This window comes from Ochotona princeps, chromosome 13 (genome assembly GCF_030435755.1).
Source record: "Ochotona princeps isolate mOchPri1 chromosome 13, mOchPri1.hap1, whole genome shotgun sequence".
In the NCBI taxonomy this organism is placed as follows: Eukaryota; Metazoa; Chordata; class Mammalia; order Lagomorpha; family Ochotonidae; genus Ochotona; species Ochotona princeps.
In genome coordinates this window covers 27629008-27656778 of record NC_080844.1, presented here as the reverse complement: position 1 = coordinate 27656778, position 27771 = coordinate 27629008, and the positions used below count along the sequence as shown (strand labels likewise).

Here is a 27771-nt window from a genome sequence, read left to right as displayed (position 1 = left end):
GATTTTATATCCGAAGTAAAAACCAACCATGGATTGAAAATATTTGGAAAATAATCAGCCATGTAGTGAACACATAGATTCCTTTCTTGTACCCTAAGTAATTTTGAGATTACTTAAAATATTTTCCTGCTGGATAACGGCTTTTTACTTTTTATTGGTTGAACTCTATTTAGTAGCACCATAAAGTCTGTAACTATGACATAAACTAAAAATGTATTATCTCAAAAATGCATCAAACTGAAGTAAAGTATGTAAGAGGCAATGTATAGTTTATATGCAAAAAGTATGCCATTTTACACTAGACACTTGACTGTCTGGATTTTGGTTGTCTGAGTAGGGGCCCTGGAACCAATTCTGTGTGGTTTTTCACTATTAGAAACTTTATACCATTCTGATTCTAGATCACTTGAATTTAACATGTTTTTAATCTTTGCAATTTGCGTGAATGACTTCTTTATTACTTATGTTTTGGGTTGTCAATGACCACTTAGCACTGATCATTCTTTTAATTCATTTTGTTGCGCACTTGGTGGGCCCTTTAAATCTGGAAGTTTCTGTCTTTCAATTCTGAGAAATGTCGCATCATTTCTTTGCATGTGTTGAATGCTGAATCTCCTGGATGACTTTTTTTTTCAAATATGGAAATCAGACATGTGTTTGCATTAAGAAATAAAAAGTAAATGATCTTCTAAAATACTCCCTTAGGCAAATTTTTTTTCCATTTTTAGAATTCACCTATAAACCTATCTAAATAAAAGAAAAAGCCGGGCTCGGCAGCGTGGCCTAGTGGCTAAGGTCCTCGCCTTGATCCCATATGGCTGCTGGTTCTTATCCCGGCAGCTCTACTTCCTCTCTGTCTCTCCTCCTCTCAGTATATCTGACTTTGTAATAAAAATAAAATAAATCTTTAAAAAAAAAAAAAAAAAAAAAAAAAAAAAAGCCTTTTATGGACCAAACAACATGAAAACTGTAAGATACTTATAATTAACAGCCATTAACTAATAGTTGGCAACAGTTTAGTGTTGTGTAGTTAATGTCCATTTAGTTTTCAGGTCAACACTGTAAGGTTTTAATTTGAAAATTTTGTCTGCTAGGTTTTAATATGAACTTTTTGTCTTGATTATATTCATTTTGATTCTTGAGCCAGAGATCACTAAGAACTGAAAACACCCTTGGTTTTGCCTTTGAGATGATAAGAAATTGCAACTTAGCATTATTTATTTCCATAGCATTCTTGTTTCAATTTAAGATAATTCAGAGTTGAACTCAAAAGCACACTAGTATTTATTCTCAATTTAACCTAAACCAATAAAGTTAAATCTTCTCTCTGAGGTAGAAACATGACACCATTGTTTACCGCAATTCCCATTACACACAGTCAAGTACTATGTTTTTACATATGCTCTTACAGATAAGCACATGTCATTCCCAAGACATACATCAAGCAACTATGGAATACAAAAATAAGCCAGATTGTGTAAGAGGGACCCTAGAAAGACACAATGAGCACTTTCTTGGTCTGAAGACCAGTTTTTCTTCAAATACTACACACCAAAATCAATCATGTTATGGTTCTTAAAATGAGCCACACCAACTACTACATGCAAGGAATTCTAAAAGCCACAATGTAAATTTTCACAGAAGGTATTCATGATAACTTAGCTTGCATACACAACAAATAGCATTAGTAATAGGCAAAAAAAAATTCAAGTTCTAAGAAAAGAATTTTTTCATGCTTTATTTTAAATAATCAGTTACCTCAAATTGATTGAAGCAGAGATGCAGAAGCAAGCCAGAAATCCTACCAAGATATTGCCATCAACAGAGAGTGAGAAGACCAAAGACAAAGAGAAAATGATCACCTTTACAGAAGACCCGTGAAAACTACTTTCAGGCTGTAATGTGGGAATATTATGACACTATGACATTTTCAGGTATGTTTATTTACTAACCACTCATTTCATGGCATTCAAGAAGTTTCAAACTATTGAGTATAGAAAGCAGTGCTAAAAATGTCCTTAAGTTTAAAAAAAGAATAAAATTATTCTTTACACTAGTAGAAAGAGAATAAAGCAAAGTTCTGCCATTTATATTGATCTGAGATTACGAGTTACCTTACTTTATCTGTGACTTAATGTGACATTGGATAAATAAGGTAAATAAAAAAGTTACCTTTACTGCTGCAGTCACAGCAGCAGAAGCTGCCAAGTTTAAGCCTTGCCGTCCAAAATTCACCACGGTCTCATAGCCTTTTTCCTTTGCTTGTACAATATAATCATCAATTTCCTGTGGTTGGGGGGGAAACACCACACGTTAGCAGTATTCAAACAGACCGTTACAAAGGCAAGGTTTTCCTTCCAAGCTACAATAGCTTCACTAAATTTTACATCATAAACCATGTGTCAACATACATCTGTAAAACAGGATTTGTAGAAATAACTGACATGTCTTACCCTCTCCTTTGAAGAAAGAAACGGATGAAGGAATTTTCTGTATATTAAACTTGCTCCTTTAGTATAGGGACTGAGCAGCCATATGACAAAAGCAATCTTCAGCTCATAGTACAGGGGAAACCTAGCAGGAAACAAATTGGAGGAAAAGGGCAAGTGAAAAAATAAACTAGGGAGACCGTGGCAATCATAAAGAGACTTTTGCAAAAGTTCACTTATCGGGTTAAGTTTTCACATGTATACGTTAGTGGTCAGGGAAACAACCCTTTTTGAATTGATGAATTCATCTGTTTTAATGACAGATCTGTGCACTGAAGGAGTGCACAGAGAGTCACACAAGAATCAGGAGGGAGAAAGCTGCTGAATGGATGTGGCAGTTAAGAGAGTGCAGTTACAGCATTTAGTTGCGGCAGTGAGGCGTAACCACCCAGTGTGCAGAGGCAAACTACCATGCAAGTACCCAGCACACCTTGCAGTATCAAGGTATAAATTGATATGCTCTCAGTACAAAATGTTAACCACACACAGAACACCTGCCCCTGCTCTCATTTGGTCAGAATTGCAGCACTCTGCAGATCTAACACCTTCACTTGCAAGGGGAAAGGGATTACCACTGTGCTGGGAGGGGCATCGGGGTACAGCGCCTTCCCTGCAGGCTGAGTCCAGTTCTCTTTGATGATTGTGCATGTAGCCAGGCCACTTGTTCTGGCCAAGAGAATGTGAATGTGACATGTTCTTTGACCCCCTCTCCCTCTAGTACAACTCTTTCTGCTGCCTCTTTTAGCCTTGGTTCTGAGCAGAGAAGACACAACTGAGTGGAGACCACAGAGCTGCCTGGTCTCACACAGCTTAAGGGAGAAGTCAATGTGTTTTTAATCCTACTGCGTTTTTTGAAATTGTTTGCTGCCACAGCAAAAGGGAACTCATGTAGCACGAGGTGAACGAGCATCGTGTGATCCCTGCGGCACTAAGGCATATACGGTAAACTGCAAATCTCAGTTCTTCCGGCAGGTAGGGAGCAGTGAGGAATGAACACTGTGTAGTCAACCAAGAGTCACTGCTGGTGTGCTACTTCCTGACACCTGCAGACTTTGCATTGCTCAAGTACAGGTTTTTTCACGTATGTAGTCAGAGCAGGGAAAGAAAAACAGAAGTCTCTAAAAAAACAGAACTTTAAAACTTAGAATAAGAAGCAAGATGTGGGATCAGATTTGTGTTTTGCCATCTAAACACAAACCAAAAACACTCTCTCCTGTCCCAAACCCTCAGAACAAAGACAGAACTGACAAGCAAATGAATGAACATTAGCACAGGGGAAGGGAAACTTGCATTTCAAAGCAGAAGAGAAAAATGGATACAGATCCAGAAGAACTCACATGCAAGTGCAGGTTGTTAAGAATATTTATACATGGGGCCCAGCACAATGGTTCAATTGGCTATTCCTCCCCTTACAAGTGCCAGGATCCCTTATGGGTACTGGTTCTTGTCTTGGCTGTTCCACCTCCCATTCAGCTCCCTGCCTGTGGCCTGGGAAAGCAAAAGAAGGATGGTGCAAAGCCTTGGGACCCTGAACCCATGCAGGAGACCTGGAGGAGGTTCCTGGCTGCTGGCTCCTGCCTTCAGATCAGCTTAACTCTGGCTGTTGTGGCCATTTGCGGAGTGAACCAGCAGACAGAAGATCTTTCTGTTCTTCCTTATCTATGTAAATCTGATCTGCTTTTCCAATAAAAATAAACAAGTCTTTAAAAAAATATGATGACATCTTTTTTTCTTGTAATTCGGATGAGATCTAATGTGCCATGAGAGCATCACGACAGAACGGAAAGCACGGCGGAAGGACGGAACAAGTAAAGGTCTGAAGCGTACACAAGAGCGAACGGAAGTAGCCGCTGGCCAAAAATGAACAAAAGGAATGTTGAGGCTCAAGCCCACACTTGGGTGGGTAGCTGACTGATTTTTTCAGGTGCCGCTAAGTATCCCAGACAAAGAAGCGTAGAGTGACTTGGTGCTCATTTTGGCGTATGTTTGTGTGGTAATAACAGCTGAAGATACTGCAGAGATAGTTAAGTTTAAATGCTTTGCAAAGATGAGTTCTTCAAGTGATGGCATGGTTATACGGACATGTTCTACTGAAACAGCATTCAAAGAGAGTCAAGTTGTTACATTCTGCTGCTTGGTAGAATATTCAATTCTTGAGAAAATAATAAGCTTTACTTGTGCTTCCTGCTATTTGGAAGACCTGGATGTTGATGCTGTCCCATTTGGATCTTTATAGATGAGATTTTCAAGGATGAGAAGGGAATGCTAAAACCAGATGCTGTGGGCTATAAGGAGGAGTCGTTCAGGAAGGGAGAGAGGGAAACAGTGGATGTTATCAGTGTAGAAAAAGGATGGTAACAACAAAGGATTTCTATTCTCAGCTACTGCAAGGAAGGAGGTGTGTGGAAGGTGGACAGGGAGTGGCGCTTAGGGAGACGGAGCTGCCTTTGAGGCAGAGCTTAATGGAAAGCACTGTTCTAAAAAGAAAGCAGATGAAGAAATGAGATGTTAGAGAATTAGGAAGCTTGTTCAAATTCACACAGTTACTTACAAGAGCGGGCTAAGAACACAACACCTGGTTGTGAGTCTGTAGTCTGGCCCCTTCTCAACAGAAGAACTTACCAAGCAACTGTTAAATCCGCTACTGTTTCGATTACAGTATAGAGAGCAAAAACAATCCAGTACATCATCCATCGCACCTGAAAATAATACAGATACTCATGAAACAACAGGAAAAAAAATTTTCTGCAACTCTTGAGTAATTTCACCTGTGTGTATGTGTGTGTACTTTTAGGTACATAATATGCTAGGTCAAAAAACGCTTAGGTCCTTACATATAAACAGCTGGACAAGTGAAATATTTAGCTTTTTTTTTTCTCTAAATGGCTCAACTACTTTATACTTAGAGGCAGATGAGAAATTATTAATCTATTAAGTAAAATTCAACTCTATGTACCTTTTACATACTACATTAAGTTTCCCATAACAAATTGAAAACATCAGCATACTTGTTTAATTTCAGTACAACGGAGTCAAGATCCAGTGTGCATGTTACATTCATCAAGGCAGATGACAAATGATCATAGTCCCTGTCATCAGTCACTACCACCACCATCATCATCAAGGTTTCTTCTCGGTGCATTTGATGCATTGGCAGTACTGTGTGATGACATCATTTCAGTGATAGTAAGAATGTTTTTGAAAAAAAAAAAGAATGTTTTTGGACTCATTTACTGCTGAATTAATCAGAACATTCTAGAGTGCTAGTGTTACAGGAATTGATGCTTTTTTCATGGCAGGTGACTGTAAAGCAGGCATCTATACTGTGAACTTTTATCCAGTGAGGACACTGCAGCAGCAACGTTAGTTGAAAAAGATGTGGTTTGTGGAGTTTGTGTGCCTAGATTGAGAATGCTTGCTCTGCTAGTAACTGGTCTAACTTTCAACAGTGAAACAGAGGAACACTGTATATGCTTTTCGTTTTCTTTTTAAAATAATAATGTCTGCTGCTTGAAGCTGCTAAGCAGTATCTATCATGCGGCAATCTAGAATTGGAATATGGACTGATTATTGGCAAAGGGGCCTGGCTTATTTGCCTTGCAATTTCTAATAAAAAAAATCTCCTGGGGGAAGAGAGGTAAGGACTGGCTGGCATAGCACTCGACTGCCAACTGCACAGCGTCTGTATCAACAGCTTTCTTAGTCTGACTAAAATTACTATTTGCCTCATCTAGAATTGTGGTTACATATCAGAAGTCAAACTTCAACATCTGAGTTATAACTCCTGGCTCATATTGGGTAATCCCCGCTTCGTTTTGGATTTGTGCCATCATCTATGTTTCTTTCAACACATTTTTGGGAGAACTTGTCAGAGTCTACATTATCTAGCGATTGGAATTCTTGCGCAGAGTCACCCACATTAAAGTATTTCAGTCCCGATGTTGATCCAAATTCTTTGTCCAGTGTGGCCAGGAGCCAGGAGGCTCTTCCTGGTTTCTGATATGGGTGGCAGAGGTCCTACCACTTGGGCCATCTCCCAGTCCTTTTCTAGGCTGTCAGCAGGGAACTGGAGCAGAAGCGTGCAGCCAGAACTTAAACTGGTGCTCATACAGGAAGCCTGTCACAGAGGCTTTATCCTCTAAGCCACAACACTCACCCCAAGTAAGTAAAATCTTTTCAAAAAATTTATAAACCCATGTATAGACTTTTCATCTCACATATTTCCATGGAATTAAAAAATATTTATTTTTATTGGAAAATCAGATATACAGAGAGGAGAAGAGACAGAAAGGAGGAGAGACAGAGAGGAAGATCTTCTGTCTGATGATTCATTCCCCAAGTGACCGCAATGGCTAGAGCTGTGCTGATCTGAAGCCGGGAGCCAAGAGTTTCTTCCAGGTCTCCCACATGGGTGCAGGGTCGCAAGGCTTTGGACCGTCCTCTACTGCTTTCCTGGACACAGGCAGGGAGCTGGATGGGAAGTGGGGCTGCTGGGATCAGAATCAGCATCCATATGGGATCCTGGAGCATGCAAGGCGAGGACTTTAGCCACTAGGCTACTGCACCAAGCCCTGGAATTTTTTAAAGACTCCCCGTACATTCATGGATTTAAAAATTATTTTGCACCCAAATACACTGATCTTTTAATTCTGTTTTCTACAAACTTTTTGAAGTCTTACCTCCTATGGGGTCACTGATTTATGATATCATCATCTCAAATTTTTTTAAAAAATGAAGATAAAAAGAACAAATACTGTCTTTAGTTTCTCACTTTTAGTGACTGGCTGCTCTCCAGTCTCTCACCACAGCCACTCTCCAGCTGTGGCTGAGTGTGGGGGTGTCCTTCCCCGGCTGAGGCCCTGCAGGTGTCTGTGTTGACTTTCTTTCCCTCCCACTCTGCCCCCAACATGTTAAAAAGAAAAAAACAAAACAAAACAAAATGGAGATGAGGCTCTTATCTTTCCTTTCTAAATGCAAACACTAGTACTTTTACTTCTCAAGTATGTTCACAAAGTTTTCTTAACCTGGTTGACCTCGGGTCTTGCTTCCAAGAAAGAAATCAAGAAAAAATGACTACCAGCAGAGCAACCTGCTTTGACAGCACTAAAGGGGATCCTGCAGGTGATCACATTTTGAAAAACTAAATCATAGTTTTACTGAAAAAAGAAAAAAATTGTAAAATAGATCACCAGCAATACTCTAGAGGCTGGATCTCTTACTCTGCCCTGGGAGTCTTGGGGAGATTCCAGGAAACCCCAGCGCTTCACGGGACACAGTTTAAAAACAATACTGTGGTAAACTATTCCTGTTTTACTGACAGCCAAAACAAACAGTTGCTGAAGGTCCAAGGGACAGGAAATTGGCGACACAGGCATCAGAGGGGCCTCAAGGAGGCTTCAGAGAAGTGGCTGCCACCAGGCCAACCTTGGGAATGTCAGTGGTAACACCATCCCCTTTTTCCTGGGAAAGAAGTCTTCAATTATCCTTGGTTCCCCTTAAGCCTGGGAAAACTATCAGAAAAAAAGTCTCAAGCCATGTTATTTCTCACTCTTTCACAACCATCATTTGCTTATGATCTCGCAGAGGGACGGCAACTACAAGTAATGCCCCACAGGACTTCTAGGTCACCGGTTGAGGGGGCTGTTTGGAGGGACTGCAGAGAGGGGCTATTTGCAGATATGCCTGATGACTGGCTCTAGAACAGATGATTGTTGCTACACATCCCCCAAAATTTCAAATGCACGTGTGCTTCAGTTGTGAGCTTAGTTTCCAAGCGAAGCTATCAAATTAATTTTAAAATTCACAAGATAAATAAGTGCTATTTTATATGTGTTCTCTAAAAAAGAACTATATATAAATTTAGGTTATGAAAACATTTGATTACATCAAATAAACCTAAAAAGGAGAAAAAGATGAAGGTTTTGATGTTTAAGTTAAAACCAAGCAGTGATTAAGGCACTGTCTGGGATATACTGTGCTCCTCTGCAGAGTCTCAGCTCCACTTCTGACTCAGCTTCCTGCGACTGCACACACAGGGAGGCAGCAGGTGCTTAGGTTCCTGCCACCCTCACGGGTAACCCAGCTTAAGATCCTTGCCTCTGCCTCGGGTCTGGTTCAGCTCTGACTGTTGTGGGCTTTTGGGAAGAGACCCAGTACAAAGATCTCTCTCTCAAAGATAAGTAAATAAATAAAAACAAAAGTAAAACTAAAAACCGGGCCTGGCGCTGTGGCCTAGCGGCTAACGTCCTCGCCTTGAACACGCCAGGATCCCATATGGGCACCGGTTCTAGTCCTGGCTGCTCCACTACTCCTTCAGCTCCCTTCTTGTGACCTAGGAAAGCAGTAGAGGACAGACAAAGCCTTGGGACCCTGCACCTGTGTGGGAGACCTGGAGGAGGTTCCTAGCTCCTGATTGGCCCAGCACCGGCCGTTTCACTCACTTGGGGAGTGAATCATCAGATGGAAGATCTTCTCTATCTCTCCTACGCTCTGTATATCTGACTTTGTAATAAAAATAAATAAATCTTAAAAAAAATACATAAAAACTAAAAACCAATAAACTAACCACTCTAACTCTACATACATTCTATTTCTATAAATAAAACTTGGCAATTTGCTCTTGAACTTAAGAATTTCTTCATCCTCAGACACAAACGTTAAATATAGTTGAACCCAGGCAACAATTACATGAATTCAGTTAGTATGTGTTATTTGTGGGAGGCAACAGTACAGAAAGTTTACCTTGAGAGTATATAGCTTTCTTTATTCCATTAATGGATTTGGTTGGGATTTTATACCAAGTGATTACTCAGCAAAGCTTTCATTAAATTACATTTCAAGGCCATTCAGCCTACTGTTTAAGATTTTGACCAAAGGAAATAACAGAAAAAAAATCAAGGTCAATTAAAAAAAGAAAGCCACAAAATTTTAAATATTATTGGATATATATATAAATGTATACATATATACATGTATAATATTTTAGATAAACCAGAAACTTTAATAATAAAATGAAATGTTAATAGAAAAAGTTGGTAGGAAAATAATCATATTGATAATCTTATAGATATAAGAAACCAAATTACTGTTAAAATGTAAGACACAAATAAGTGAAATCTTTAACGGATCACAATCCACCTTTTAAGATACTGGGAGAGGTTACCAACATCACGTTTATCAGCAAAAACCTGTTTTTGAGAAAGTGACAACAATAATATTTCTACTTCATAAGCAATTGGTAAAATCAACAGCTGCTGTTTAGATTTTGTCATGAAAATAAGGGATAATATAAAATATGTGTTCGAAGGCCACTGTTCTTGCTAGGACAGGAGGTGGACAAAATCAGCCTGGGCCAGCGACCCACTGGTGTGTGCAAGAACTGCCACTGGGAAGAGACTCAATACAGGAGCTTGGGAAACCCCATCACTGGGATGCAGTCCCTGCAGGTGAATGCCAGAAGCAAGGCATGGAGCAGCCCAGACCACATTACAGTATCCGCCAGCATACATGTGGGTCGGGTCTGGGGGAAGACAAGTCTGGGCCATCACATGACACCCACTGGCAGATGTGAGAACCAGGGCAGGGGGCAGATGGAGCCAGATCTAGCCGCAACACCAGCCAGTTTACATTAGGACTGGGACAACAATCAGGCTTGCCTGGGATAGGCTACAGCATCCATCAGCAGGAGCTGGAACAGGGGGCAGGCTAGACCAGGCCAGGCTGCGCAGTAAGATTGTGGATGCTGATGTGAGGCGAGTGACACCAGCCTGGGTCCAGTGGGGGCCGGGTTCATGAGTGCCAGTGACAAGGGATCTGACAGGGCTTGGCAAGCTTGGCTCAGGCCCTGGGGCCCTCCTGTGTGATGGGGGCTGGGTTCATGAGCCCCAGGGACGGGGGATCTGGCGTGGCTTGGGTCACCTGGCCCGAGTCCTAGGGCTCGCCTACTAGGTGGGTGCCAGGTTCGTGAGCCCTCAGGGTAGGGAATCCAGTGGGGCTTGGGTCGTTTAGCCCAGGTCCTGGGGCAAGCCTGTGAGGTGGGTGCCGGGTTCGCGAGCCCCAGGAGTGGGGTATCCGGTGAGGCTTGGGACACCTGGCCCAGGTTCTTGGGTTCACCTGCAAGAACATGTCATACTTTGTGAAAAGGCGGAGCAGTGACACAGGCCCTGTTGTCAAGGGAGAGCATGGTAGTTCATTTGGTGCAGTAGTAGAAGAACAGAACAGACAAACTGGGCCACCCTCCCAATGTCCATTGGCTGACATAGGAAGCAGATGAAGCACATGTTTCATGGTTGAATCGGTGAAATCGACAAACAGCCACCTTTGGCTGCTTTTCCCAGGCATTAGCAGGAAGCTGGATAGGAAGTGGAGCAACTGGGACTTGGACAACCACCCATATGGAATGTTGGCATTTAAGGTGGCAGCTTCACCAGTTACAGCACAATGCTACTTCCTCCCCATGAAAATTCTTTTTCCATTATTATTGTGATTATTACTATTATTGTTATTTTATGATACAGTTCCATAGGCTTTGGGATTTTCCTTAACCAACCCTCCCCCCAAATCCCCTCCCCACCCCACCATGAAATTCTTACAATGCCCTAGAAGGTCCTTGGGATGTGGCCAGAACTATCTGTGACTTGCACAACTCCTTCCCTGGGTCTGCTCCAGCCACACTAGTGATTTTACTGTCCTTGGATGTATGGACATCACCACCCCCACCCTCTACCTTGGGGGGCCCTTGGTACATGCTGCTTCCTGACCTGACATATTCTTCCTTCAGTTATCTATGTAGATAGATTTCTCACCTGCTTCAGGTCTCTGTTCACAAATATGCTCAAGAGGGCTTTTTCTGATAACCTACTTAAAGTATCAATCTCCTCACAATGCACTCATCCTGCTTTATTTTTAATTTTTCGCATACAGCACATAGTAACACCTAACAAAAATTTCCTCTCTCTCTCTTTTTAACTCCTCTACCTTTCCCTGTACAATGTACACTCCACGCACACAAAGACTTCTGCTCATGGTTGGGTGTTCCGAGTCAGGCACAAAAGGTGCCCCGTAAGTGAATGCCAGTGTGACTTGTTGAAGCTCTGTGGGTCTCTGTGTGCAAGGACTGCCAAAGGAAGACACAGATGGGAGGCAAAGAGGTGAGCAACAATTACAGACTAGCCTGTTGAGCAGCAGTGGGTGCAGAACTGTGCTGTTGTCAGATCTGGTGCTGAGGGGTGTGCAGAGACACTGCCACAACAATGGGGAGGAAGTGGAGAAGAGAATTACCATTTTAAGAAGCACTGGTGGTGATACCCTCAGGGGACTGCCATAAATATTTGGGGAGAAACTGGAGGGTAAGCAGGAGTCAGGTTCTCACATAAGACTGGAGCAGAGCCAGGGGAACACTATTTTAAATTATTATTGTTATTCCTTGGTGAGTGTGGCTTCCAACTGTGGAAACTGTTAGCTGTCATCTGCACTGTCGGTTAAATGTGACTTCAGCCCCTCTTTTGAATGGGTCACCACATCAAGACAAATACGCTTGTTAATATTTATTTGGGGTGTGTATGTAAATGAGATATCCCAAGAATGAAGTTCACAGAAGTTGGTGGAAAGGCTATCGGAACAGAGTTGATTCAAGGTTCTGTTTTGCTTGCTTTTCCCTCCCACTCTACCCCAGAGGATATCTAACTCTTAGTATAATACCTGGCACAAAACCAACACTGAAAAATATTTATCACAATAATTAAGTGAGCTTGGTCAATAATAAGTAAGACTGCATTTTCTAGTTTTCCCATCTCTTGAAAGCAGTCACAATGAGACAGCAATCAATCTCACAGCACTTTACCCATTATGTTTTTCTGTGATGAAAGAAACGTGATGTTTTAATCTAAAATATTAATAAAAAGCAATCAAATGAAATCTTAAGGTCATATTGAAAGGAATCTATTTTCCAAGGAAACAGACTCTTACAATTAGACAGCTTTTTAAAGATTACAGAGTCATCTGTGCTATAAAACCATACTATTTAAAATTACATGCTGGTGTATAAAGTGCACGGATCGGATTATCCTGCTTAACAAGGCAGCGCTAGCTTTATTATTACCCCAGATCCATACGGCCTCTGTAAAGCCTTAACATTTCAGAAATCCAGACAGTCATGTGACAGAGCCTGTACTGCACCCTCTCAAAGGAATTACAGGATATTTAAAGCCTGAGTGAATGCTGTGAAAGGAACATGCCCACAGGCTAAGTTTACTATCCAAAGACCATGCTCCATTTAAATGGTACACACTGATGTATTCTGATGCCAAAAGAAAAATTGGCTTCATTTCATGATCTCCTAATATTTTTCAACAAAACAAATTTTTATGATTTACATTCTTAGGCAAGGTTTTTATTATGTTGATTTAGATCCCAAGAAAAACAACTGAGGCAAACATAAAGTAATCTGTAATTCTGAAACGGTCTTCATGATTTTCCACTGAACTGAAAGCCTGAGTAATAGGGGCACTTTTGGGGTGTGAACCAACTGAGGGGGGCTGCCATTCTGCCTCATAAATAGATAAAATTAAACAAATTGATAGCAATTCATAGGCCCAAAGTCCACAGGGATGACTCATGTGCTGGAGGGAGGCATGTTGCTGTACACATATGAATAATAGTGGTACTGACACATTATACTAAAAGTCTTTTTAAAATTGTACCTACTATAATTTATACATGTTAAGACTATAATCATTGTAGTATTATAATGACAACAACATGTGAAAGGCCTAATGTTAATAAATATGGCATAACAATAGGTGGAGTATACCTTATCTGAAGTGTCTAAGACCAGAGGGTTTTGGATTTTGAGTTTATAGAAAATGTTGGACAATGCGCAAATACATGCGATATCTTGTGGGTGGGCCCAAGTTGAAACACTAAATTAATTGATGTGTGATATATACCTTATACACTGGGCCTGAGGATAATTTTATGCATTTTTTTACATGATGTTGAGGTTGAACTAAAATTTGTGTGCACTGAATCAGGTTTTGACTGTGGCCGGTCCATGCAGCCAGGTGCAGAATGTTTCTGCTATGTTGATCCTCAAAAAGCTTTGAATTTTTGGAGCAATTGGGAATTTTGCACTTTTGGATTACAAATCTCAACCTATATCAAACATTTTTTGCACAATAAAAGAAAAATTAATGATACATTGATCTGATAAGCAATAAAACGTTTGACATAAAATAGTCATGAACTCTGATGTCTAGGTCTTCCTATCCCTGAGAATTGTTTAAGTGGAGGGATTAATACAACACACATAAAAGGAAAACAGGTGGGGCTCAGCGTGGTAGTCTAGTGGCTAAAGTCTTCATCTTGCATGCTCTGGGAGCCCATATGGGCGCCAGATTCATATCCCAGCAGCTCCACTTCCCTTCCAGCTCCCTGTTGCTAGCCTGGGAAAGCAGTTGTGCGTGGCCGAAAGCTTTGGGCCCCTGCACCCTCGTGGGAGAAACCCAGAAGAAGCTCCTTGTCTCCTGGCTTTGGGTTGTCTCTACTCTGGTCATTGTGGCCACTTGGGAAGTAAACCAGCAGATGGAAGATCTTTTTTTCCGTCTCCCATTCTCTCTGTAAATATAACTTTCCAATAAAATAAATATTTCAAAATAAAAAAAAGGAAAACAGGTGAGTACCAGAATTATGTTTGATCCAATATAATACCTATATTAAATTATAATATAACATTGGGCCCGGTGCCGTGGCCTAGCAGCTAGAGTCCTCGCCTTGAACGCACCGGGATCCCATGTGGGCGCTGGTTCTAATCCCGGCAACTCCACTTCCCATCCAGCTCCCTGCTTGTGGCCTGGGAAAGCAGTTGAGGACGGGCCAAAGCTTTGGGACCCTGCACCTGCATGGGAGACCTGGAAGAGGTTCCTGGTTCCCGGCTTCAGATCGGTGCAGCACCGGCCATTGCGGTTCACTTGGGGAGTGAAACATCGGACAGAGGATCTTCCTCTTTTTTTATCCTCCTGTCTGTATATCTGACTTTGTAATAAAAATAAATAAATCTTAAAAAAATTATAATATTATACAATATGAAAGCATTCTTAAAATTTTGAATTTACAATTTTAAAATTCTCACTTTTTTATTATATGCACTTTTCTATGAGTTTTTGAAAACTCCTCATATGTAAAGATTTCAACAAATGTTGCGCCAAAATAAACATTTATTTTGAAAAAGTTAGAGAAAAAAATATTTTCTACCTTTTGGCTCACTCCCCAGACAGCTTCAATGCTCAGGGCTAGGCCAGGCAGCACGAGGAGCCAGAAGTTTTGTCCGGGTCTCCTCCGTGGGTGGCAGAAGTCCCCCTGGGCCACTATCTGCTGCTTTTTCAAGGACATGAGCAGAGTACATGATCAGGCAGCGGAACAGCTGGGACTTATGGGATGCTGGTGTTCCAGGCAATGGCTTACTTGCTATGCCACAATGCTGGCCTCAGTGAGCTGATTTTTAAATTTAACTTGCTATGAATTAATTTCTTTCTAGTATTTAGCTGAATATCACAGAGACACCTCCTACTTGTTGGTTCACTTCTCAAATAAGCAGTGATGGTCAGGACTGAACCAAGGTTGAAGCCGTGAGCCAAGAACTCAATCCAAGGCTCCCATTTGGTCGGCAGGAGTCTAGAAGCAAGAGCTAAGCCAAGGCCATCTGACACAGGCTGTGAGTTTTATCTGCTAGGTAAAATGCCTGTACTTTACAAACTTCTGCAGGAGATGGTTTTGGATTTTTCATGGTCTTGTATGAATAAATTCTTTTCTTTATTTAAGATTTATATATTTGAAAGGCAGATTTACAGAGAGAACCAGACACAGAGAGCAGTATTCCATCCTCTCTCTTCAAATGGTTGCAATGGCCAGAGCTAAGCTAACCAGAAGCCAGGAGCTAGGAGTTCCTCAGGGTCTCCCACGTGGGTGCAGGCTCCCAAGGATTTGAGCCATCCTTCACTGCTTTCCCAGGCCAAAAGCAGGGAGCTGGATGGGAAGTGCAGCAGCCTGGACTACAATTGGCACCTCTATGGGATCTCTGTCCCTAACCTTACCCTTTTTATTTTTTTAAGATTTATTTATTTCTGTTGCAAAGTCAGATATACAGAGAGGAGGAGAGACAGAGAGGAAGATCTTCCATCTGCTGTTTCACTCCCCAAGTGACCGCGACGGCCGGACCTGCACTGATCCGAAGCAGGGAGCCAGGAAACTCCACCACGTTTCCCACGTGGGTGCAGGGTCCCAAGGCTTTGGACCGTCCTCCACTGCTTTCCAAGGCCACAAGAAGGGAGCAAGATGGGAAGTGGGGCTACCGGGACTAGAACCAGGGCCCATATGGGATCCCTTCATTTTCAAGACAAAGAGTTTAGCCGCTGGGCCCAACCTTATCCTTTTAAAATCTATTGTTCCATGAAATAACCTTGTATGCAGGCTAGGTGCCCTGTACCTTTCCTTTGTAGCATATCAATGGGGTTGGTTTAAATAATCCTTGTGTTTGTCTGCAACAACCAATGGGGGATCAGATTGCTCCGTTCATTATTGCATTCCTGTACTCTGTACCTTGTGCCTTGTGAAGCAAGTACAGAGGAAGGCTTCTACTGAACTATTACTTAAATTTTACGATCTGATTTGATACAAGATTTACATGAGTAACTGAACTGCAAGCAGTTATACAAAATAACCTATTTTGTCAAAGTTGTTCATAGTTATTAGTGATTAAACAACTTTCCAATTTTCTCTTAATTACAGATTCCCTAAATCAGAAAGCTATTAATCTTGGTCTTTAAAAAAAAATTGAAAAATTATATATGGCTAATGATTTCAATAACCACACTAAGTAAATCCAGAGCATAAAATGCTACAATATGCTTCACTTGGAAAAACAAAATCTTTGCTGAGTCTAAAAGAAATAAACACTGCTGAATTTCAGACCACCCAAAGTGAACATTACTTCTGACCACTATTAGTTATTCACTCAAGTCAATTCACCCCAAACTTCCATTATACTCCATACTGTAAGAGACTATGACATCCTAGTATTTGGAAATAGTATAGAGCTGAAAAGATTTATCCTGTTGCATTAACATTGTGCAATACTTTGTTTATTTTGTAATGATCTCCCTCCCCCTTAAAAACAAAGAGGAATAAAATGTGAGAATTCCAGCACAGAAACTCCCTCTTTTATCTAACCCAGATGGTCCAGTTAATTCGATTTTTCTCAGTGCTGTGCCAAGCCAGAGGCTTGGGTGAAGTTAAGCTCAAAATGAATAGACTGTGGCTGAAGATAGGCTGAAGCTAGTCTGAATAGGTTGGGCACGTGTTGGCTGGATGCGTTAGGTGAGGCTTTATTTGGGCTTCCTTAACTTTGGGGTGCTTCCTGTACTATCTACAGATCAGGTCATTGTGATGTTCAACTCTTAGAAAGGTTTTAAGGTTTTTTTTTTTCTTAAGATTTATCTGTATTTAGAAGTCAAAGTTACAGAGAGGAGAGAGCAAAACCTTCCATCTGCTGTTTCAATCCCAAAATAGCCACAATGGCTATTGCAGCTGGGCTGATCTGAAGCCAGGATCCAGGATCTAGGATCCTCTTCCAGAATCCTCACGTGGGTGTACGGTCCCAAGGACCTGAGCCATCCTCCACAGCTTTCCTAGACTATAAGCAAGGAGCTGTATTGGAAGTGGAGCAGCAGGGATACTGGTGCCACAGGTGGAAGCTCAGCCCACCATTCCACTGTGCCAGCCCCACCTGACAACAGTGTTAATCTGTGGTTTACAGGCCAAAGACCTCATAGAATATGCTGTTGTTCTGAAGGGTAAGCAAAGACAAAGTCTCACATTATACAGGGTATTTGGCGTTAAAGTATATCCAAATAGGGGAGGGGCTTGGCATTGTAGCTTGGTGGGTAAAGATGCTGCCTGAGATACCGACATCCCACAAGGGTGCCTGTCCGAGTCTGGTTATTCCACTTTCTTTCTTATTCTTCTTCTTCTTTTTTTTTTTTTTTTTTTTGGTTTTTCTATCCAGCCCCTGCTGATGTGCCTGGGGAAACAGTGGAAGAAGGCCTAAGTGTATGTCTCACCCATGTGGGAGACCTGGATAAAGCTCCTAGCTCCTGGTTTTGCCTGGCCCAGCCCTGGCTGTTGTGACCAAGCAGGGGAGTGACCCTGTGGATGGAATATCTCTGTGTGTCTCACTCTTACTCTGTAACTCTTTCAACTAAATAAGTACATTTTAAGCAATTAGGACAGATATGAATAACAGATACTTCCATCCCACCCTGCGTCTTCCTCAGCGCAGTGGAACCACAGCAGTGCCGGGATCCTATCCTTGACTTTATTAGAGTTTGAGAAACTTTAAATTAGGGGCAGTTCAGAAGTAATTAAGAACTAGATGGCAGTAAATTAAAACAAAGTATTGAAAAGAAGATGCAAAAGGCAAGACCTGCTTTAGGGAACTGTTACAGCAAAATTAGGAAGGATTGGATTTTTTTTTTTTTTTAAGATTTATTTATTTTTATCACAAAGTCAGATATACAGAGAGGAGGAGAGACAAAGAGGAAGATCTTCCGTCCGATGATTCACTCCCCAAGTGACCGCAACAGCCGGACCTGCGCTGATCTGAAGCTGGGAGTCAGGAGCTTCTTCCAGGTCTCCCACGCGGGTACAGGGTCCCAAGGCTTTGGGCCGTCCTTGACTGCTTTTCCAGGCCACAAGCAGGGAGCTGGATGGGAAGTGGAGCTGCTGGGATTAGAACCGGTGCCCATATGGGATCCCGGCGCGTTCAAGGCGAGGGCTTTGGCCGCTAGGCCACGGCGCCGGGCCTGGAATGGATTCTTGACCCCAGAATAACCCTCTCGGTCAACTGGCTGAATAGCCACACTTCACTGTTTATACTGTTTAAAGCCCTGGCGCAGAGCTGTGGTGTGGTGGGCTGGCAGCACAGGTGGGCACTGGTTTGTGACTGGCTGCTCTGCTTCCGGTCCAGCTCCCTGTTGGTTGCCTGAGAAGGGCAGCAAAGGATGATCCAAGTGTTTGGGGCCTTCCTGCCCCAGGGGGAAGGGGGACCCATATGAAGCTCCTGACTTTCTCCTACCCAAGCCCTGGTGATTCAGGCCTGTGGGGAAGTGAACCAGCAGACTCAAGATCCCTCTCTTTCCACTTCTCCCTTTTTTCTCTGTAGTTCTGACTTCTAAATAAGTAAACTAACAAACAAAATCCTGCTGACTTATTTAGGATAGCAAGCATTTCTAAGATAGACAGTTCTTCTTTAGCAGCACCATAGGGCATTTCTCAGGATTTCTGTGTAAGGAAGACCCACTTCCAGGCACAGAAGTGTACACTGGGCTAATGGCCTTGCTTTCTAGCTCAAACTGTCATACACTTTTCTCCTGCCCCTACATGTTCCCAAGGAGGACATTACTTCTTAAGCACCAGTGTGCCCCAGATCCTCATGTAGCTTGCCATAGTTGACTTGATCGTGCTGTTTCTATCAGTGAACTAACACAGCCATCAGAAGATAGGCTCCTGTCTCCAGGCAACTAATGATACTCCGACTTACAAACTGGAATAATCAACGTAGCTCCCTGTATGTCAGCTGCAGCTTTATATTAGGGGCTACGTTAAGCATACAGTAAGTGGCCAAACAGAAGAACGGGCCTTTATATAAACAGGATGCATGGCCTTGTGGAGAAAGCAAAGACAGATGGGAAAAAATCTCTAGGAAAACTATTTTCTTTTATTTTCCAGAAGCTCAGGAGTCTTTGTTCACTGGCTGGCGGACTATCCTGCACCACCACATGCAGAAGAGGGGAGCAGCTTCGATCAGCTGTGTTCAGGACTTCTATTCTTAATTTTTTTAAATTTTATTTTTGATGATGTTTACATAGTTGAGAAGGATACATGCCCACGTGGACCACTGATTAGAGTGGGAAGAGTTGAGAATAGGGGAGAGTGGGCCCGGCAGCATGGCCTAGCGGCTAAGGTCCTCACCTTGAATGCGCCGGAATCCCATGTGGGCGCCGGTTCTAATCCTGGCAGCTCCACTTCCCATCCAGCTCCTTGCTTGTGGCCTGGGAAAGCAGTTGAGGACGGCCCAAAGATTTGGGATCCTGCACCCACGTGGGAGACCTGGAAGAGGTTCCTGGTTCCCGGCTTCGGATTGGCTCAGCACCGGCCGTTGTGGCTCACTTGGGGAGTGAATCATCGGACGGATCTTCCTCTCTGTCTCTCCTCCTCTCTGTATATCTGACTTTGTAATAAAAATAAATCTTAAAAAAAAGAGAGAGAATAGGGGAGAGTAAATGAGACCATTATTTCCAGTTTTCTTTTTCTTCTTTCTACATCTGGGAGAAGAAGGGAGAGAAGGGGAGAAGCCACATCCAGCATAATAACCGCATCAGTACCCAGGGATGGGGGATGGCCACCCAATGTCATCCCAGGGTCCCTGATGTGGAGCACGTTATAAGAGCACTGCTTAAGTGATTCCGATTGTTCTGAAATGCTGTTGATTTCATTGATCCAAAGATGAGGAAATCCTTCCAAGGACCACTGGCTGACAATCTACCCTAGAGTTTCCACTGGCACAGATACTTGCTGTTGAGGTTTGGCTGAGCGAGTTGTCGAATTTTCTACATTGTATCCTCTGCCATGTTACTAGATGTCCTCGGCAGGCACAAGTGAATTGTGATATCCCCCCATGTGCATCTGGGTATGTTGTACACTGCACTGTCTTCAGGACCTGAGGAGGCCCAGTTCTGACACATGCACTCTACAGTCAGACCACAGATCCTGCAACTCTCCCTATGGTTGGAGTCCTAAGTCCAGCAGTTCAGTTGATGGGGTTTCAAAGAATCCTTGTCTGAGGTGACCCCAGACCTGAGTCTTGTGTATGCTTACCAGTACAGAGTCCGGCCTAGTCCATCACCCACATCAGCCTACATACACATTGGTGGTTGCAGTTGCTGGGTTAGGTCTGTCCCCAGCACCATCTCATACACAAACCAATGGATGCTGTGGCTTGGCCCAATCCTGTGCACCATACACTTGGCCCTCATGCATACCAGAAGGAACTGCAGCCTAGTCAGAGCAACTGCCAATAACCCCCACCAGGCCTTGTTCCTGCATATGTCAGTATGTGTAGCAGACTGGATTAGTCTGTCCTGTACCCCCTTTGTACACACCAATAGTTATTGCAGCCTAGCCCAGCCCAATGAACTCCAGTATCCAGTCCATATTTATGCCAGCTGGTGCTACAGCCTGTCCAGCCAGGTTCACCCCCAGTCCTGGTTCTCATGCTCACCAGTAGGAGCTGCAACCCATCAGAGAAGTGCCCACAGTTTCCCAATTAGGTCCATTCCGATCCCTGGATCTTGTATTTTCCAGGTGGTTCTGCAGTCTAACTTGACAGGACTTGGCCCCAGTCTCAGCACTTGCCAGCTAGTGATGTGGCAAAGGTCCAACCAGTAGCATTTACTCTGGTTCATTCATACACCAGTGGATACAGTTGGTTAGCCCAGCCTGGCTCTGCCCCTAACCCAACTCACATGTAGGCCAGGGGTGTTGTAGCCCTGCTTAACCTGGTCAGCCCTGGTCCCAGTTCTCACGCTCACTAGCGGGAGCAGTGGTCCAGCAGGGGAGTCCTTGCTGTCCCCCTGCTGCGCATACCTCCCTTCCCCCACCAACCCTGCTTTGGTCTTAAGTGTGCTGATGGGTACTGTGGCCCAGTCTGGCATGTCCTGCCCCACCTCAGCATTTGTGGGTGGGTGCTGTAGCCCAGCCTGGCCTGGCCTAGCCTGCCCCAGTTCCAGTTCATGAAGGTGGGTGCTAGAGCCTAACCCAGTCCCAGCCCTAATATGAACTAGCTGGTGTTGTGGTCCAAACCAGCCTGTCTCGCACCCTGTGCTAGTTCTCAGATCTGCCAGTGGATGCTATGAACTGGCCCAGCCTGGTTTGCCCCCAGACCTGACCCACACGTATGCTGGTGGGTACTATAACCTAGAATGGTCTGGGGTGTTCCCAGTCTTGATTCTTCAGTTCACCTCACCTCATTCTGGCTCTTATTATTGGGTGCTACAGCCTAGCCATGCCTGATCCACCCCTAGACTCAGCTCTTGTATGATTCAGCAGTTGCCAAAACCTAGCCCAGCCCATCCTACACCCATACTGGCTCTTGTGAATACCACTGGGTGCTGGAGCCCAGCTCAGTCTGGCTCAGCCCAGACCCAATCCACATCCATGCCAAGGTATAGTGTAGCCATGTCCAGTCCAGTTTGCAACCCCTCATTGCAGCTCTTGCACCCACCAGTAGGAACCACGATGCAGTAATGTCATTCCCTTAGCTCCCTGACCAGGCCTGTTCCAAGTCACAGACCTTGAGCATGCTGGTGGCTGCTCTGTCACAGCCTGGCACAGCCCATCCCCCATCTTGGCCTTTGTCATCACATGCTGCAGCCTGGCCTAGCCTAGCTGTCCCCCAGCCCAGCTCTTGGCGGTGGGTGCTACAGCCCAGCCCTGCTCACTGTGCCCACATCCTAATTTTCATGCAAACCAGCAGGTGTGATAGCCTAGTCCAGCATGGCCCACACTCCATCTTGGCTCTTGCACATGCCAGTACGCTAAGGTTTGGCCTGGCCCTGCCCAGTCTGTGCCACATTCCCAGCCCCTAGACCAGAACCAACCTACACACTTGCTGAAAAATGAAGCAGTTTTGCCAAGTCTGACCAGCACCTAACACTGACTCATGTACTCACCAGCAGGAGCTATGACCCACCAGGGGAATTGCCCAAGTTCCTCCACCAGGCCTACTCCCAGACTCAGATCTCACGTGTGCCAGTGGATGCTAGGTCCTTACCCGACATAGTCTGCCTCCTCTGTCTTGGCCTCTGTGTGTGCTGGTAGATGTTGTGGCCCAGTCTGCCCCATACCCTGTTCCTGGGCATGCCTACAGATTTACAGCCTGGACCAGTCTGGCCTGTTCCCAACCTTAGAACCCATGAATATGTGTGTGGGGGGTTGCATTGTCATGCCTAACTCAGCCCATCACCCAACCCAGCCCTTCAGCCAATAAGCAGATAGTGCAGTTCCACAGAGGTGAGCCCACACATCCTCCTCAGAATCTGCCCCTAGACTTGGTTCTCTCAGGTGCTGGTTAGCTTCACAGCCCAGTCTATCATTACCTGTCCCCTCTTCTGACATTTCACTGGCAGGTAGTGTGATCTAGCCCTGTCAGGGATGTGCCCAGCCCTAATTTCAGTGTGGTGCCAGTGGGCAGATGTCAGCAGTGGTTGAGCTAGCCTGCCTAGCTCAGGTCTCCCACATGGGCGTGTGCACCAGTATGACCCAGAAAGGTCTTCCAGTTTCACCTATCCAACTGCTTGGCCTAAGCCCCCTGCAAGTACAGCGGTCTTGTCAGTCAGTCCTCACCTGCAAAGTACTTCCTCAGTGGTCCCCCCTCCCACACATCCCCATATCCCTTCCCTGATCAGTCCAGAGCCCCCACGCCTGCTAGCACATGGTTTTCCCAGCCCAGTCTTCTGGCAGGGTGGCATCCTGCCACAGCCAGTCCTCCCGCACTCTCTGGCACACTACTTCTCTTCCTAACTGGGACTCAAGCATGTTAACAAGTCCACAAGCCCTGTCCACCAGCACACCATACCAGCATGCCAGTCTGGGTTCCTAACAACCGTTCCCGCCACCCACCTGGGACTCAAAATGGGTGGGAGTTCCCAGGCCCACTCCACCTGGGAAACTCACAAGAAGTCCCTGGTTCCTGGCTTTGACCAACCCAGATCTGACCATGTCAGTCATTTGGGTAATAAGCCTTCAGATGGAAGATCTCGCTCTGTCCTTCCTTCTCTCTATCAATCTGTTTTTCAAATAGAATTTTTTTTTAAGATTTATTTATTTTGGGGCCCAGCGCCGTGGCCTAGTGACTAAAGTCCTTGCCTTGAATGTGTCGGGATCCCATATGGGCGCCGGTTCTAATCCCAGCAGCTCCACTCTCCCATCCAGCTCCCTGCTTGTGGCCTGGGAAAGCAGTGGAGGATGCCCCAAGGCCTTGGGACCCTGCACCCGCGTGGGAGAGCTGGTGGAGTTTCCTGACTCCTGGCTTTGGATCGGCACAGCTCTGGCCGTTGTGCTCATTGGGAAGTGAATCATTGGATGGAAGATCTTCCTCTCTGTCTCTCCTCTTCTCTGTATATCTGACTTTGTAATAAAAATAAATAAATCTTTCTTAAAAAAAGATTGAAAAAAAATTTTTTAATTTAAACAAATCTTTTTCTAAAAAAGATTTATATATTTTTACCTGAAAGTCAAAATGACAGAGCTAGAGTGAAAGAGAGAAAAATTTTCTATCTGCTGGTTCATGCCTCACATGGCTGCCATGGCTGGTGCAAAGGCTGAGGATTGGCCCCAAATGAAATGATAAACAAATCTTCTAAAAACCAGGCCTGGCACAGTAGCCTAGTAGCTAAAGTCCTCGCCTTGCATGCTCCAGAATCTCATATGAACGCTGGTTCATATTCCAGCTGCTCCACATCCCTTCCAGTTCCCTGCTTGTGGCCTGGGAAAGCAGTAGAGGAGGGCCCAAAGCTCTGGGACTCTGCACCCATGTGGGAGACCTGAAGAAGCTCCTGGCTTCGGATCGGCTCAGCTCTGGCCATTGCAGCTACTTGGGAAGTGAACCAGCAGATGAAAGATCTTTGTTTCTCCTTGTCTCTTTAAATCTGACTTTCCAATAAAAATAAATAAATCTTTTAAAAAGAAATCCTTAAAAAATTGGATGGAATTTAATCAATGTTTCCACTTGATTTTCATTTAGAATCACTTGAGTATGTTTCCGAGGTGCACTGTGCACAGACATCAACTGGACAGATGAGGCTCCAGCCAGCAGTCAGGGAGGGGCAGCCCACGAGTCTCCTCTTCTCCAAGGCTTCAGGGAGATGCCCCGTTGTCTCTTCATTCCAAGAGGCCAGAGCCTTGACACTGACAGCTCACATTCTCTCCCTAAGAGTGGAGCTGTCTGCTTCAGACAGAAGGAAAGAACTTTCATCAGAAGCCGAAATCAAGTTCAAACATAATGTGAGTGTCAAATACTTCCCCAAGTGGCTCCATTAATTTATTGTGTGAAGGCAGAAAAATGCCTGCATGCACTATCTAACCTTTGCTTGAAGAAGAAAATCAAGTGCGTCTGATATTATTATAAGATCAAATACTTTTTAACAACAAAGATTATAGTTTCTTTGTTACTTAAATTTAGTATGGACTGCTTAAATCCTTTTGTTTCTAATAGTGTAAACCTTTTTAAATTGCTTCTACTTTAGCCATTTCTCTCTCATCTATTCGCTGGAAAGTGACAGTGACAGGCAGACAGAGAGGTCCCTCCTCTGTTGGTTGACCCTCCAGATGCCTGCAGCAGCCGAAGGTAGGCCAGGTGAATTCAGGAGCTAGGAAGGCCATTCCGGCCTCCCTTGTGGCTGGCAGGAGACCAAGTGCTTGGAGTTGGATCAGACATCCAGCCAAGCCTCACACCAGGCACTCGGATATTGGATGCAGGCACCCCAAGTGGCAGCTTGACACTTGTGCCATGACACTTGGGTATCTCAAGTGCTTATTAACCACATTCAGACAATAATTCTTAGATATATTAACTCCTCTCATTCTGCTTTTTTTTTTTCTTTTATATTATTGCTTTATTCATCATCCCTTCTTTATAGGATCTTTTACTTTTGACTGCTTGCTTTGTGAGTTGAATGTTTCCTTTTTTGAATATTCAAAATAAGGTCCTCTACAAGCTGTTATACTGAAGAATGTAAACTGTGGCATGTGTAACTGTCTTTCTGAATCAGTCTCCTTGTGCATTTTTCATTTCTCTTCCAGTCATAATCTCTGCTGTTTGAATCCTATGGGGCTTGTGTTCATGGTAGTGAGGTGCCTGGTTCCAGAGTCAACCAAGGCAAGGCAGAACCGTGGCTGCCTCGACATGCAGCTTTCCCGGCACGAGGGTGCAAGAAGTGGAGTTTTTCATTATTGCAGCTTTTGTGAATTTAAGCTCTTCTACCAGTAGGGACTGAGAGTGGAGGTGGCTAGGCCTCCTTCCAATTTACTTCTTAGCAACATTTCCTTTAATGGAAACAACAGGATCTGTCCCAGTCTTAAAACTCCATTTCCATTGGCGCTGTGATTTGTGGAATTGTTCCTACATATTAGCAAAAACCTGGCTTAGCCTCTTATTTAAGTGTTATGAGAATTTTTTTTCCTATGTGTATTTTCCAAAGCATTTTCATCAGAAGCAAAAAAGGACGGGAAGCTAAGGCTGCTGGCTGTATCCTAGTGTGAAAATTTTGGGAATACTTTCAATTTATTTTATGAAGGTTAAGTGTTACTTTAATTCATATTCTAAAATTTTAACTATGCTAGGCAATTTTTAAATCTTCCAAGTGAATCGTCTCACTCAAATTTGACGTTTATTTCTTTCTTTTTTTTTTTTGAAAGATTTACTTATTTTTATCACAAAGTCAGATATACAGAGAGGAGGAGAAACAAAGAGGAAGATCTTCCATCACTCCCCAATGAGCACTACAGCCGGTGCTGTGCCGATCCAGAGCCAAGAGCCAGGAACTTTCCTCCAGGTCTCCTACATGGGTGCAGGGTCCCAAAGCATTGGGCCGTCCTCCACTGCTTTACCAGGCCACAAGCAGGGAGCTGGATGGGAAGTGGAGCTGCCGGGATTAGAACCGGTGCCCATATGGGATCCTGACGCATTTAAGGCGAGGACTTTAGCCGCTAGGCCACGGCGCTGGGCCCGACGTTTATTTCTTAAAGTTGAAATCTATCGCAATGACCTCAAGGTGATCATGAACAAATAATGTTTTTATTTATTTATTTTTTTACAAACATTTTATTTACTCAAAAGTCAGAGTGAAAGGGAGAATGAGTGAGAGAAAAAGATCTTCCATCTGCTTGTTCACTGTCCAAAACAGCTACAGGGAAGACCTGGGCCAGCCAGGAGTTTGAGACTCCAGCTGGATCGCCTGTGTGCTTGGCAGGGGCCCACACACTTGGTCCAGAACCCAGAGAGTCTCCTGCCTTAGCTGCTGCCAATGTTCTGCTGTTTCCAGGGGAGCCTAGAGAGGGTCTATCAGGAGTGGTCTAGACTTTGAAATCTCTGCCACAGCACCAAGTGTGGCTATTGATGCTTAGGTTCAAGTTTATAAGCTGAATGTCTCTAACTTGGCTTTGTGCTCACTAGAAGGCCGGCAACCTTACCAGATGGATGAATCTTCTGTGAAAGCAGCTGATTGGCACCAAAGGAAATGTCTAAAGACACAGACATAGATACTTTTCCAAGAACAGGTTGGTTACCGCTTGAATGTGTATCCCCAACCCAATGTTGATAGCCATCCATTACAGAATTCTATCTGCTGTGTAATTACAGGTGGTAGCCCTGACTCCTAGCAGGGCTGTATTTGAACAGGATGCCTGTAAGTAAGCAGGTAGTCAGGGGTAAATGAGGTCATGTGGCTCGGGATGTAATCTGCCAAGGAACACAGGGATCTCTGTCTTCATGTGTACACAGAGGAAAGCCCACGTGAGGATGTGTGAGCAGGTGGCCTTCCCCAAGACAGGAAGACTGGACTCACCAAGAAGCACTGCTGACAGTGCCTTGACCTTGGTCTTCCAGCCTCCAGCACTGTAAGACAGTAATCCCCATGGTTTCAAGACAGCCAGACTGTGGTATTTTGCCATGGCAACCCAACAAACTAATACAAAGTCCCAACCCCCATCACCTCAGATTAGGACCTTATTTAGAAACTGGGTCCTTGAAGATGCAATTTGGTTAAGATGAGGTCATACTGGAATAGTGTGGACCCTTAATTCAAAATGAATGAGAAGAGAATTTAGAACCATGGAGATAACTAGGGGACAACATCAGGCAACTCAAGTGTGAGTGGGCAGTCTTAACAGGTTTCAGGGACAATACAGCCTCACGGGATCTTCACATACAGACTTCCAGCCTCCAGAACCTGGGATGTGGTTGCTGCTTTAAGCCACACAGTTTGGTACATCCTTACACAGCCCCAGGAGCAAATACAACGGTCTAGTCAGATCAACCTCCAGGAAAGAGAACCTTTAAGAAGCACTTTCAAGGGAAATTGAAATGTCTAATCTTTTTTGGCTGCTGCATTGCTGTAAGGCCAAAGAGCAGTCAGCTTTCCACTGTTACACTCAAATTATGAGCACAAGAGAA

At 43.9% G+C, this 27771-nt stretch overlaps 1 protein-coding gene across 1 annotated transcript in view; it reads right to left on the bottom strand.

The window, feature by feature from the left end:
- The window catches only part of REEP3 (receptor accessory protein 3), a 97832-nt gene that overhangs the window by 19894 nt on the left and 50167 nt on the right, over positions 1-27771 (bottom strand). The window contains exons 3-5 of the mRNA XM_058671963.1: positions 5112-5188; positions 2454-2574; positions 2173-2286 (exon numbers count right to left, since the gene is read on the bottom strand). Of these exons, the coding sequence (XP_058527946.1) occupies positions 2173-2286; positions 2454-2574; positions 5112-5188 (312 nt within the window). The remainder of the gene's footprint in view (positions 1-2172; positions 2287-2453; positions 2575-5111; positions 5189-27771) is intronic.